Here is a 14,145-nt window from a genome sequence, read left to right on the forward strand (position 1 = left end):
CTTCAACTACTGCACAGAGTCTTGTCATCTTCAGAAGGTTTCGGATGACTCTGCCATAGTTGGATGCATCAGCAAGGGAGATGAGGCTGAGTACAGGGCTATGGTAGGAAACTTTGTCACATGGTGTGAGCAGAATTATCTACAGCTTAATCTGAAAAAGACTAAGGAGCTGGTGGTAGACCTGAGGAGAGCTAAGGTACCGGTGACCCCTGTTTCCGTCCAGGGGGTCAGTGTGGACATGGTGGAGGATTACAAATACCTGGGGATACGAATTGACAATAAACTGGACTGGTCAAGTAACACTGAGGCTGTCTACAAGAAGGGTCAGAGCCCTCTCTATTTCCTGAGGAAACTGAGGTCCTTTAACATCTGCCGGACAATACTGAGGATGTTCTATGAGTCTGTGGTGGCCAGTGCTATCATGTTTGCTGTTGTGTGCTGGAGCAGCAGGCTGAGGGTAGCAGACACCAACAGAATCAACAAACTCATCCGTAAGGCCAGTGATGTTGTGGGGATGGAACTGGACTCTCTCATGGTGGTGTCTGAAAAGAGGATGCTGTCTAAGTTGCATGCCATCTTGGTCAATGTCTCCCATCCACTACATAATGTACTGGTTGGGCACAGGAGTACATTCAGCCAGAGACTCATTCCACCGAGATGCAGCACAGAGCGTCATAGGAAGTCATTCCTGCCTGTGGCCATCAAACTTTACAACTCCTCCCTTGGAGGGTCAGACACTCTGAGCCAATAGGCTGGTCCTGGACTTATTTCCTGGCATAATTTACATATTACTATTTAACTATTTATGGTTCTATTACTATTTATTGTTTATGGTGCAACTGTAACGAAAACCAATTTCCCTCAGGATCAATAAAGTATGACTATGACTAAGAGAATGAAGTTAAGAGAGATAATAAATCAGCCATGATGGAATGGGGGAAGCAGACTCGATAGGCCGAATGGCCTAATTCTGCTCTTCTGTGTTGTGACCCCTCTCTCTCCATTCCCCGATTCCCTATTCATTTTCCTATCTCCGTTATCTTTTTGCCCGACAACTATATTTTGAGCTAAATTCCGGATACGCGAGACTCATCCTTTATGCGGTATCCGTATACGTAATAAGGTAAACCCCGCCCTTATCTTACGTCTCATATAAACAATAATGGTTTGCCACCGTTGATTGGCTGAGAGGTTGCTCAAGGCAGCCGCGTTTGTGGGACCTGGGTAGTATTTGGTTTTGACGCTGCGGCCTGTGGCGCCTGTGCTATATTTTTCATTTTTATTTAGTGCGTTATGATAATTGTTAAAGAGAAAGTACTGGTAGGTTTAATATTGAAACGCATTACGTGGGTTTCCAAAATAGATTTTAGCAAGAACCAACCGGGAAGACGCTTCATTAATGTGGTTGGGCCTGGCTGTCATTTTAGCTTGGGTCTTTCTTTGTCGTTGAATGTCGTTGAAAACATAGGCCATATATTTTTGAGATCTAAGAGTCAGAATACTGGAAAAAATCTGTTTAACTTTAACGAAGTTCAACTGTGAAATACTAAATATTCCGGCATCTCTGCTGGTTCTATGCATGGTAGAAGATTTGATGGGGGGGGGGGGATGGGTATTTCTAAGTTTCTACTTGTTTGACGGCCCATGAGAATTGATGTATTTTTCCTTTGTAGCTCTTTCTCAATGGGTGTCACTCTTACCTGTAGATTCTTAGTGCAGGCCCCTCGTCGAGAACACAAATCTGGGCTGACATTGGTGCTGAGGCAACCGCACATTGTCACAGGGACTATCCTTGGGATAGGGTTTTAAATCCGCCCAATTTGGTGCAGTCTTTCATTTGTTCTGTTATTTTTATTATGGATTTATTATGTCCGCAAGAAAATAAACTTCAGTGTTGTGTATGGTGAGATATGTACTTTGATAATAAATTTACTTTGAACTTTAAATCCTGTTTGCTTTTTTGGGTGGACTTAAAGGTTCCTTTATTTTGAAGAATAGGGGTGTTATAATCTCAAGTATTGGAGCCAATATGTGCCCTTAAATTAATACTTCTAAATTTAATCTGGCAAATAGCTTCTAGTGGGAGCTTGCTGTCACCTGCTATGTTTCCTTGCATTGTAAAAGGAATTATGCAATTCTCTATTTTCCATAGCTTTTCCCAGTTCAGCTCCCCCTTGAGCAAATGCAGCAAGTTGTCAAATTTCTGTGCACATTTGCCCATTTTTGTCTATTTAATTTCCTGTTTATGTCCAGTGACTTTTCTTAAAGTGGAGATTATTTTGCACTTGGGGATTTCCTGTACCTAAAATACATAAGATTTGAATAGATGAAAATGTCAGTTACTACATTTAAATGTGACAGAGCATTTGGATGTCCATGATTTCTTAGTATTTGTCTCTGTGGTCTTTGCAGTGGGTATTTTATAAATGAATGGCCTGTTCTTCCTGAATCATTACAATGCTTCTTCCATTTAAGGGATTTTTCATTCTCTTGTGAGACTTAAATTAATGGCAAATTGAAGTTGTTGATTTTCCCCTAGTTTCTTGAAGCAGTTTAGAGGCACTTCACTTTGAACCCTGTCTCATTCATTTCCTGAATCTTTTTATTCTGCTTTCAGTTGTATGCTTTATTGAAGTTATTTTACTTTAAACAATTCCTTATAACTTGTTTATGCAGCAAACTAGTAACAGAGGTAGTAAGTTGGCATTGGTGAGCTTATCTCAGGCAGTATAGCAGTGTTCAAGAATTTGGTTCAATGTCATTGTGATCAGAATTGACAACTTGGTTAGGGTTTCCACTCCTGCCTACTATCTAGTAACCTGCCCCTAAAAAGATATGCAAGTTAGGCTGTTCAAAAGTTAAAAGATTAGTTTAAAAAGTTAAGATAAAAAGATAGGCTGTGATGCTCTCTGTTAAATTCCTTTTCTTTTACAAATGCATTCTGGTCACTTGATCAGGAAGCACCAATTGCACAGTAGCATTACTTGGGAAAGTCAAGTCACTTTTTATTGTCATTTTGACCATAACTGCTGGTACAGTACACAGTAAAAACGAGACAATGTTTTTCAGGACCATGGTGCTACATGAAACAATACAAAAACTACACTGAGCTACGTATAACAACAAAAACTACACTAGACTACAGACCTACCCAGGACTGCATTAAGTGCACAAAACCGTGCAGGCATTACAATAAATAATAAACAAGACAGTAGGCACAGTAGAGGGTATAATAGGTTGGTGTCAAGCCAGGCTCTGGTTGTTGAGGAGTCTGATGGCTTGGGGGAAGAAAGTGTTACATAGTCTGGTCGTGAGAGCCCGAATGCTTTGGCGCCTTTTGCCAGATGGCAGGAGGGAGAAAAAGGGAAAACGCTAGACATGTTTTCATATTGTATTGAGGAAATGTGCGCATTATATGGACATGTTTCTTCTCTAGAATAGTTTTCAGGTGATCACCTTTTAATAAGAAATTGTTGTAATATGGAATGATTTTTATTCCTGCTATTCAAAATGCTTTTGAGCACTTGTCTGTACCTTGCCCATTTGAACTCCTAGTCTCTGGTAGGGTTATGGTGGTTTTATGTTCAAGTATTTTCCATAGTGGATTATGACTCACATTTTACTTTGTAATTCATGCATCATTAGTGTTTTGTTGCATAATATATACAAACACTTTCACTTTTTAAAATGTGAAAACTTCTGAAATTAACATCTTCCAGTGCTTGGCAGATGTGTGAGTGAAAGAGTCCATCCTTTGTCTGGTCTGCATACAGTCCAGTAATGCAATTTTATAGCTTTGGAGCTTGTAGGGCAAGGTATTGTCAGATAAGAAAACTTGGTGCTCCTTTTTCTTATGCATGCCTATTCTAGTTTATAAGACTGAAAATCTGTTATCTTTTCTTGAGTTGCTTCCTATTCTATGTGCCTTTTACTTTTCATCCGCAGAGTAAACCATGAATTTTAATGGTCTTGATTCTGGTCTTGGAGAATACGCGTCGCCCCTGCACCCTGGCATCAGTGCTTCCCTGGAACGCTCGATTGAGCATTCACTCGATCCCAGGCTTGACGCGGCGTTGTTGCAGAATATGGACTTGGAAGCCAGTGGGGTGCAATTAGATGGCATGTCTGAATCTGTACATCTTCTGGAAGACATGTATTCCGAGCTGCACACAGTTGTGGCAGAAGTTGGAGTCCCTGTAACGACTGCACATTTTGACATTCAGGATGAAATGCTTTGGGTGGGAAGTCATGGGGTAAGTACTGCTTCTGCAACTAAGAAAGATTGCTCATACCTACTTTAGAATGGAGGTTTTGGTGGTCCGTGCTAGATAAGGGGTTGCCATCTTGTGCTTCCATTGTGTAGCTGGGATGATTGCTCATCACAAGATGACAATTTGCAATGCTGTATTATTACAAATTTGTCACCTGCTTGTTCTTGTCTGAAGCAGCAAATTTAGGTAGTTTGAGAGTCAAGAACAAGAAAAGAATGATTAGATAACATACAGTTCAGAATCAGGTTTAATATCACTGGCATATGTCAAGAAATTTGTTATGCAGCCGTACAAAGTAATACAAACAGGCTCTAGGTATTGAAGAAATGATGTATTACTTATCAGCTGTTTAGAAATTGGAATTTCCCCTTTAAGTAATTAATTGAGTTGATTACTTCCCAGTACTTGGATAGCACTTTGCCTGGTTACATCCCTAAATGTTTGAAATGTTATTAGACATGGAAACAAAACGCTTAATCCCAGGATGCCCCAATACCGATGCACGAGTGGCTGTGTAGAGATCAAAAGTAAAGTACCTTTTTTTCCACCCTGCCAAAAAATAATTTTCTTCCTTTTTATTAAGGAAATCCCCAAATCCCATTCAACTTCTTCCCACAGCAGCTTGTGTGTGAGATGGGGATGTTATTGGCTCTGTTTTTCAGAAAAGGTGTTTCCTTGCATTTTCCCTTGTTTTCCCACCCTTAATCTATTTCCTGTTACCCCTATTAGTGGAAGGTTCAAGAACAACTTCTCAAAGTTAACATGGAATATTACAACACAGTATAGGTCCTTTGGCCTGTAGTGTGCTGACCTCTTAACCTACTCTTAAGATCTGCCTGTCCGTTCCCTCTATTTTTCTGTCATTTGTGTGCCTATCTAAGATTTTCTTAAAAGTTGCTAATATATTTGCCTCTACCACCATCCTTCACACTGCCACTGCCCAGAAGACAGCAATGGCGAACTACTTCTGTAGGAAAAATTTGCCAAGAACATTCATGGTCATGAAAAGACCATGACTGGCCATGTCACATGACAAGGCACATAATGAATGAGCGAACCACCACCCTTGGTAGCACGTACCATTGATGCACCATTCTGTGTCAAAACTTGCCTCTGACATCTCTCTACAACCCCCTCCCTATATTTTTCTCCAATTACCTCAATTGTGTCCCTTTGATTTCGTCATTTCCGCTCCAGGGGCAAAAGTCTCTAGCTATCCACTCGATCTATGTCTCTTATCTTGTACACCTCTATCAAGTCGTGTCTCATCTCCTTTTCTCTAAAGAGAAAACCCCTTGGCTTGCTCCACCTATCCTCGTATAACATGCTCTCTAATCCAGGCAGCATTATGATAAGTCTGCTGTAAGCTATGACAATCTTGTACACTACCACCTCTGCTTTCTGTGGGCAAGCCAGTTCTGTATCCACACAACCAAGTTTTCTTGTATTCCATGCCTCCTGACTGTCTGAGCAACCTACCATGAGGCCTTACCAAAATCCATATACAGTCGGCCCTCCTTATCCGCAAGGGATTGGTTCCGGGACCCCTTGCTGATACCAAAAAACATGGATGCTCAAGTCCCTTATTCAACCTGTCTAAATGCAGTGGACCTTATGACCCAGCGCAACCCCAGACTTTATTTAACCTGTCTCAGTGCGGTGAGCAGAGCTCTGAATCCGCAACACACACAAAAGTTGCTGGTGAACGCAGCAGGCCAGGCAGCATCTATAGGAAGAGGTACAGTCGACATTTCGGGCCGAGACCCTTCGTCAGGACTAACTGAAAGAAGAGCTGGTAACAGCCCAAAACGTCGACTGTACCGTACAGTCGACGTTTTGGGCCGTTACTAGCTCTTACTAGCTCTTCTTTCAGTTAGTCCTGATGAAGGGTCTCGGCCCGAAACATCGACTATACCTCTTCCTATAGATGCTGCCTGGCCTGCTGCACTCACCAGCAGCTTTTATGTGTGTTGCTTGAAATTCCAGCATCTGCAGATTTCCTCGTGTTTGCGCTTTGAATCTGCAGTGTTTCTGTTCACGAAAATAATCACGATCACGATTTAAAATAAAGTGGAAATAATAAAGCGATCAGAAAGAGGTGAAACGTCATTGGAAAAGCGTTAGGCTACAGTCGGTCAATGATCAGAACAATTTTAAAGGATAAAATGAGAAAAGCCCTGCCCTGATTAAAGCTACAATTATTACTAAGCAACGCAGTGGTTTAATTATTGGGTTTTGGGGTTTTGGGTTTTTGATGCTTCACATCAACCCGGCAGGGATGGAGAGCACGCTCGGGAGCGATTTGTCACTGGATCGAACTCGGGAATTTCCGTTCCTGAGCCCGGCGCTGAAACATATGTTTTTTAAGTGTTTTATATGCATAGAAAGGTAAAATATGTACTATATACTAAGACAAACGTTTGACTAACTGACACTAAATAATACCGGATGTACCTGTTCTGACTTAGTAAGAGAACTTCCAGTTTTTTTTCGATCTCGATCCACGATAACCTACGCACATCCTCCCATATACTTTAAATCATCTCTAGATTACTTATAATACCTAATACAATGTAATTGCTATGTAAAATAGTTGTTATACTGCATTGTTTAGGGAATAATGACAAGACATGCTTGATCAACAAGTGCTGGAAGAGCACTTCCGGGTTTTCTCGATTCGTGATTGGTTGAATTCGCGCATGCGGAACTCGCGGATAAGGAGGGCCGACTGTACACCACATCCACTGTCTACCTTCAATGTGCTTTGTCGCTTTCTCAAAGATTTCAGACAGGCTCGTATGACCTGATTTTCAAAGCCATGTTGACTATCCTAATCAAACTGTGCATCTCCAAATGCTCATAAATCCTCTCCCTAAATCTTTCCCAATAACTTGCCCACCACTGAAATAAGGCTCACTGGTCTATAATTCCCAGGGTTATCCCTACCTCCTCCTTTCTACAAGAAAATTTAATGTTTCTCCTAAATCAATTGCCTGTTTTATAAGGTCCCTTCAACCCATTAAGAATAACAAGAACTTCAAACAGATCTAGGAATGTTTTGCAATTTAATAATCTATAAGCACTCAAAGCTGCATTAAGACAATTTGCATAGGATGCCTTAACCTGACTTGCCAAGGCCTTTTCATGCTCTTTCTAGCACTCCCAAGGTGGAAATGGCCAATACAAGGGAAAGTAATTTTAAGGTGGTTGGAGGAATGTATAGGGGGAATGTCAGAAGTAAGTTGTTTTGTTTAAACAGTGGGCGGTGCTTGGACCACCCTGCCAAGGATGGTGGTAGAGGCAATTGGTTTAGGGACATTGAAGAAACAGGCACAAGGATGATAGAAAAATGGAGGGCTATAGTGCCTTGAAAAAGTATTTGGCCCTCAATCTTCTGTTCACATAAATGAGTATTACAGCTGGGGGTTTTGATCAATTTAATTGAGAATTTTTTTTTTTTGTAATTCGCATGCTTTTTTCCCCCCACAATGGAGCCCCAAAAAAGGGGAAAAATAGTAAAGCATGAAAACTAAAAATTCAAAAACCAAAATATCAGTAGTTCAAGAAAGTATTCATCCACCTTTGCTCAATATTTGTTGAACCACTTCTCGCAGCTATTACAGCCAGTAGTCTTTTTGGATAAGTCTCTATTAGCTTTGCACAACATGATGGAGCAAGATTTGCCCATTCCTCCTTATAAGATTGCTCAAGCTGTGCCAGGTTAGTTGGGGAGCGGCAGCGGACAACAAACTTGAGGTCTTGCCAGAGAAGGTCGATCAGGTTAAGGTCAGGACTCTGACTGGGCCACTCAGGGACATCAGTTTTCTTCATTTGAAGCCACACCATGGTTGCTCTGGCAGTGTGCTTTAGGTCATTGTCCTACTGAAAGATGAACATCCTCTCCATTTTAAACTTCCTGGCACAGGCTAGCAGGTTTTTATCCAGGATCTATCTGTATTTAGTGGCATTCATCTTCCCATCAATACTGATCAGATTTCCAGTCCCTGCTGCTGAAAAACATACCCATAGCATGATACTATCTCCACCATACTTTACAGAAGGGATGGTGTTACCTGGCTGATATGCAGTATTAGATTTATACCACACGTACGGCTTAGTGTTGAAGCCAAGTAGTTCCACTTTAAAAGTCAGATGAGACTAGATCTTCCTTTGCGTCTTTACAGTATCTTCTAAGTGATGCTTTGCAAAGTCTTTACGAGCAAGGATGTGTTAGTTGTTTTTTTTTAAAACCAGGGCTTCATCCTTGCCACTCTCCATAAATACCCTTTTTGTGCAAGGCCTTGGAGATTGTGGAGCCATGAACTGCATCTCCAGTTGCAGTAACTGACTTCTGCAGCTCACTCAGTGTGTCTGTTGGCGTCACAGTAGCCTCTCTTACAAGTGCATTCTACTCCAGCGACTAAGTTTAGAAGGGGCGGCCTGACAAGGGAGTGTGGCTGTGGTTTCGGCTTCACGATGGTTTGCACTGAACTCCAGTATATTCAGTGGTTTTCTGCTTCTCTATTATCATTTCCATGATTTGTCTTGAATACGTTTTTGTCTTCATTTTGGTTTGGTCTGTTGAATATCTACTATACTGCTGGACCTTATAGAGAGAGGGGGTATTTATTCTCATGAATTTATTAAAAATAGGTGATCTTCCAATTTTCTACATCCACAAATTGGGTGAGTTGGTAAGGTAATACTGTATATTACACCAGAGGAACATTAGTGTAGTAATTGCAAAGGGGGTGAATACTTTTTCAGTCTCTCAATTTTGGTTTTTAATTTAATATTAAATTGTTGACAGGTTTTGGAATTTTTCTGTAGATTTTACATGATGCATAATGTAGATTAGCTCAAAATCTGACATCAATGTATTTTAAATTTAGGAAATGGGACAGTAAACTGAAAATAGTTGTGGGGGTTGAATACTTTTTCAAGGCACTGTATTTGTGAGGGAAGGGTTAGATTGATCTTGGAGTAGGTTAAAAGTTCGGCACAACATCATGAGCTGAAGGGCCTGTGCTGTGATGTTCTACGTAAATTTGAAATTTCTAAATCTTTTAATTGTCATTGGTGTAAATAAAGTGTTTACTGCTAATCTGTTTACTGTTAGTTGATGTTTCCTTGAAGAGTGAGTGAGCACTTTATCTTCATAGATGCATAACTAAATTTAATTATTGATCTTTTTCTCTAGGGCCATGTAACATCTTTCTTTGGTCCTACCATGGAACGATACTCATCCTTTCGAGTTAACTCCACAGATGATATACGTCAGATACAAACCTTAGAAAGTGGGATTCTCTTTTTGAATAAAAATAACCTGAAGTGTTTTACTCGAGGAGGCCTAATAATGTTTGATTTCGTGTAAGTTTATTTTGTATATTTGGTCTGTTATAGTTTTGAAGTGAATTCAGAGTTGAACAAGTTCATGATGGTTGTGCAGCTGCAGTCTATTACCTTTCTCCCCCTCACTCCAAGTCTTCATCCCCCTTGTGCTGGCGTTAACTAGAATATCTTGGTACTCACTTGAATATCTATTCCTGTGTGCACTTGATTGTGACATTGTCATGTGCCACCATTAATTTGGTTGCATGCCTGCAGACATCTGTTGGGGTCCAAATTAGATGGCTGCAAGACATTCCTGTCAATCTAGTATTGATGAAATTGCTATTTGTCACTACTAAAACTTGTATGAGGAATGGACATTTGGAAAATCTGAGGGAGGCTGAAATAAGGTCAGCGTCAGCAGTCCTCAGTGCATTGTATCCTAAATGAGTTGGCACCACTAAGGAGGAAGAGAAGACTTCAAGTAAATAAGTGTTGATTTTGATTTTTTTTTTGTTTAATGCCTCTGCTTGTTCAAATACTTAAACTAATGCTTTGTTTCCATGTTTAGTATGGATGAAGCCGAGGATCTGCACAGCCTCCTCCTCACTGACAATAACTCAGTTCTGCTGGGGAGCCTTCAGAATCATGTCAGAGAAATAGACTTGAATGCAATACAAGAAACTGAAAAGGTAAAGTCTAAGAACAAACCTTTAAGGTATTTTCAGGTTTTAAAAAAAAATAAATGTATGTTTAAATGCTTTAAAGCTGAACTTCCTACTAATAGCCATTATGGATGAGGTATATTAGAGGATGGAATTACCAATAGCAGGTTTCCAATTGCGGTAATGGTAAATCGTAACCCTTGTTTTAGGCACTTGGGGTCTGTCTTTGATTCAATGTTAGAAATAGTTGAGGGTCTGGTTCATGACCATCTCTAAGTGGTTTTGATTTCCTTAGTACAGATAACAGATGAGTGTGGCATGCATATAATACACATCAATTCTCATAATTTGATTTTTAAAAGATATTATTTTGTACATTTTAAACTCTAGTTAGTGTGACTTGAAATCTTCCTTGCTGTTTCTTTCTCATCTTTATTGCCATCTCCATTTTCAGCCTATCACTTTAAATGCAGTTTAAAACTGGATTCCAGAGTTTAGTGTGATTAATCCAGGTTTTGTGTCCATAGATCAAGGATTTATAAATATCTTGGATTTTTTTTTTTAACATGTTTTGAATGGCAATGATTTGTATTAATATTTGGAGTTTCATTTTTGTCTCTTTCAGTACATTGTTGAGGTTCCAGGTGTGACAATTATGCGGCAGTCTAACCGCTCCTTCTTTTGTGGACATTCATCAGGAAAGGTATTTGTATATAAAGAAGCTTCTACTGAATATTGAATACTTTCAGAAGCTACTGAATTTAAAATAATTTGTAGCAACAGGAAAAAGACAGAAGCTTGAATATACTAATCTGTTTTCTAATTGTTGCTACTATCTTGCCATGTCTCTTTTTCCCTTCACAATCCTAAAATGTGTATAACTTGTCCATGCAGTATCTTTCAGGTAAATGTGAAGTTAGCTACTTGTATTTGGTGTTATTTTAATGATAGACTGGGAAATGTTGATTGTACAAAGAGCTGAGTGTTTCTGTATGTCAGTTCACAGAAATGCAGGTGCAGCAAGCAGCGAAGAGGCAAATGTTGCGTTGGCCTTCATTGCAAATTTTCAGTAAATCAGTAAGGATGTTTTGATACAATTATATAGGGCTCTGGTAAGGCAGTTCTGTCTCCTTGCCTAAGAAAAGATGTCATAGAAGGAGCCTAGCAAAGGTTCACCACACTGATTCCTGCGATTGCAGGACTATGCATGAGGAGAAATTCTGTCAATTTTGCCTATATTCGCTATGGTTTAGAGGATTTGCATGAAACATACGAAATTCTGGCAGAGCTCAACAGGCTGGATGCAGGGTGGATGTGCTTGTAGGGGAAGGTTTTAGAACAAGAGGTCACATGATGTTTGGAGTAACATGAGGAAAACGTTCTTCACTGGTGACCCTATGGAATCTTCTCATAGAGGCCTGTGGAAGGTCACTATGCTAATAGCTCAAGGGGTCTGGGGAGAGAGTGAATTATGGTATTGTAATAAAGATCAGCAGTGATCATACATGGAATGTAGTTTTCCTTCTTACTTGCATCCATTTTCTACTTTTAATTTATAATTTGTATAACAATAAGTGAATATTGGGGAATGACTTCACTTGGGTTTGATTTAGAAATGAAACCAGTAAAAATGTTTTGCTACAACTATACAGGGCCCTGATGAAACCACACCTGTCAGACTGTGTAGTTTTGAAAGGATCTACTTGCTGTTGAGGAATATAGAAAAGACTAACTGTAGTCTATTAAGCAAACATTGCTTTTAAATTTAAATTCAGAGTTAATTTTTTGTTTAATTAGTTCATTACTGAAGGGAAAATGTTTGAGTAGTTAGATACTGATTGACCCACAAAGTTCTTCCAGCAATCTGTTTATGTTGTGGGAAAATAGCACAATCTGGAAAGACATTGTAATCATGCAATAGTTTTGCTATTGACAATATTGAACATTTTGGTTATTAAATAACTCCCCTGTAGACATTTTGCCTGGTTTCAGAAGAAGGAAGCAACTTTTTCAAAATATTTCTTTATTGGATCACTGGGGAAAGCCCTAAAAGGTTTCAATTCTCGCTGGATTTGATGATCAACAGCTGGGGATTACCTCTGTTATTAGTAAGGTCAGCACAAACTCTCCTCAAACAACTTTCAAATGTATTGCACTGGAAAGTCAAAAACATTTACTGATACAAGATATAAACATGAGATTCTGCAGATGCTGGAAATCCCAAACAACACACAGAATGCTGGAGGAATTCAGCAGTTCAGGCAGCATTAATGGAAATAAACAAATAGTTGATGTTTCAGACCGAGACCCTTATTCCAGAGACTTGAGTGTAATAATCTAGAATGATTGATTCTTCTAGTGTAGGATAAGGTACTGCCATTTACAAATGGAATATTAAACCTTGACCCCCACCCTCTTTGGTAAATGTAAGAGCTCCAGAGGCTGTGTTTGGAAGAAGTGCTGGAGAGTTCTTTCCACTGTCTCAGGCAATGTTCCCTCTAATTTATAATGACCAGAGTACACGAAAATGTTGTGCTGTGCAATTTTTTTGCCCAGTGACGATACGTGCGCACTGAATTTTTAAGTGGAAGTAAACCTGAAGCTATTCTAAAGATAATGAGCCATTCTGATTTAAATGAACTAGCAGTTCTTTTTGCGCTTCACACCCTTTGCTCCTTTGGAATTCAACATAGTGCATCAATAATTTCTTCACAAAAAAACAGCATAAATAAGCTAGTTCTAAAATCTGCAGACAAATCGTCACAAACTCCGCTTTGTCAACACCGTCCACATCAGAAACTAGAAAAGAAAATGTGATTGTGAATAGTAGTGAGATATACTTAACATGCCAACAAGGGTAGAGGGTGACAACCTTCTGTGCACAGTTTTAATTCCTTTGTGCGCTAGAAGCAAAAGGTAGGGGTGTGTGTGTGTGTGTGTGTGTGTGTGTGTGCGCGCACGTGCACACACCCACACCTTAGAGGGAACATTGGTCTCAGCTCAGCATCATTTGACCTATTGAGCCTATGGTGAATTTTGTATAACAATCCAATTAGTCTCATTTCTCTACTTGTACCCCATGGTTTTGCAAATTCATTTCTCTGAATTTCCTATCCTATTTTGATCCTCTGACTGGATTTCATCAGCTATAGGTTGTGAGTTTGGTTTATAACTGCTATCCAAATGTATTTTTTTTTTAAAAAATCCCACAGCACCTGTATCTTTCCCATTGCTTTGAAACATCTATGTGAGTTCTCAAACCATCTGGCAACAGGAATAGCTTCCCTTTATTTACTCCTTCTAAATACAACATGATCTTGTACAAAAACAACACGGAGAATGTTCAGCAGGTCAGGCGGCATCTTTGGGGGGAAAAGAAATGCTGAATATTTAAGTTCTTGGATTCTTTGTTATAACTGAAAACAATTTTTTTTGTTTCAGATCTTCAACATCAGTTTTTGACTTCAATTACATTGTACAACTCTTGAATTTTTGATTTAATGTGCTGTTTTGCAAGAAACTCTAGTTTCTCTGATCTTATGATTGAAATGCCTCCTTTAACTATTCTGATCAAACCTGAAATAAAACAATACTGGAAATACACAGTGCATTGCGCAGCACCTTTTCTGCTCCATCCCATGGCCCGCTCCCTCTCTCCTGTATCCTTGTAGCTCTAGTTCTGGCAATGCCCTGGTGAACCTCTTCTACACCCTCCCCAAAGTTTCCACACCCTTCATAGTGGAAGATGAGAAGTGCTCCAAAAATGGTCGTGCTACAGAATGACTTGCCAATTTTTATTGTCAGTGCCCAGGCTGGGGATGGCAACTAATGCACCCACAAGTAATGCACTTGCACCTGAAAATCCCTTGTCATGCTCC

At 39.7% G+C, this 14,145-nt stretch overlaps 1 protein-coding gene across 6 annotated transcripts in view; it reads left to right on the forward strand.

Moving 5' to 3' along the window:
- Positions 1–1,195: 1,195 nt before the first annotated feature.
- Positions 1,196–14,145, forward strand: part of pan2 (poly(A) specific ribonuclease subunit PAN2) — a 137,299-nt gene continuing 124,349 nt past the window's right edge. For all 6 annotated transcript variants that reach the window (XM_072248906.1, XM_072248908.1, XM_072248905.1 and 3 more), the window contains exons 1-5: positions 1,196–1,320; positions 3,946–4,253; positions 9,472–9,641; positions 10,174–10,294; positions 10,893–10,970. In XM_072248906.1, coding sequence (XP_072105007.1) covers positions 3,954–4,253; positions 9,472–9,641; positions 10,174–10,294; positions 10,893–10,970 — 669 coding nt within the window. In that variant the 5' untranslated portion in view covers positions 1,196–1,320; positions 3,946–3,953. The remainder of the gene's footprint in view (positions 1,321–3,945; positions 4,254–9,471; positions 9,642–10,173; positions 10,295–10,892; positions 10,971–14,145) is intronic.

This window comes from Mobula birostris, chromosome X, assembly GCF_030028105.1.
Source record: "Mobula birostris isolate sMobBir1 chromosome X, sMobBir1.hap1, whole genome shotgun sequence".
In the NCBI taxonomy this organism is placed as follows: domain Eukaryota; kingdom Metazoa; phylum Chordata; class Chondrichthyes; order Myliobatiformes; family Myliobatidae; genus Mobula; species Mobula birostris.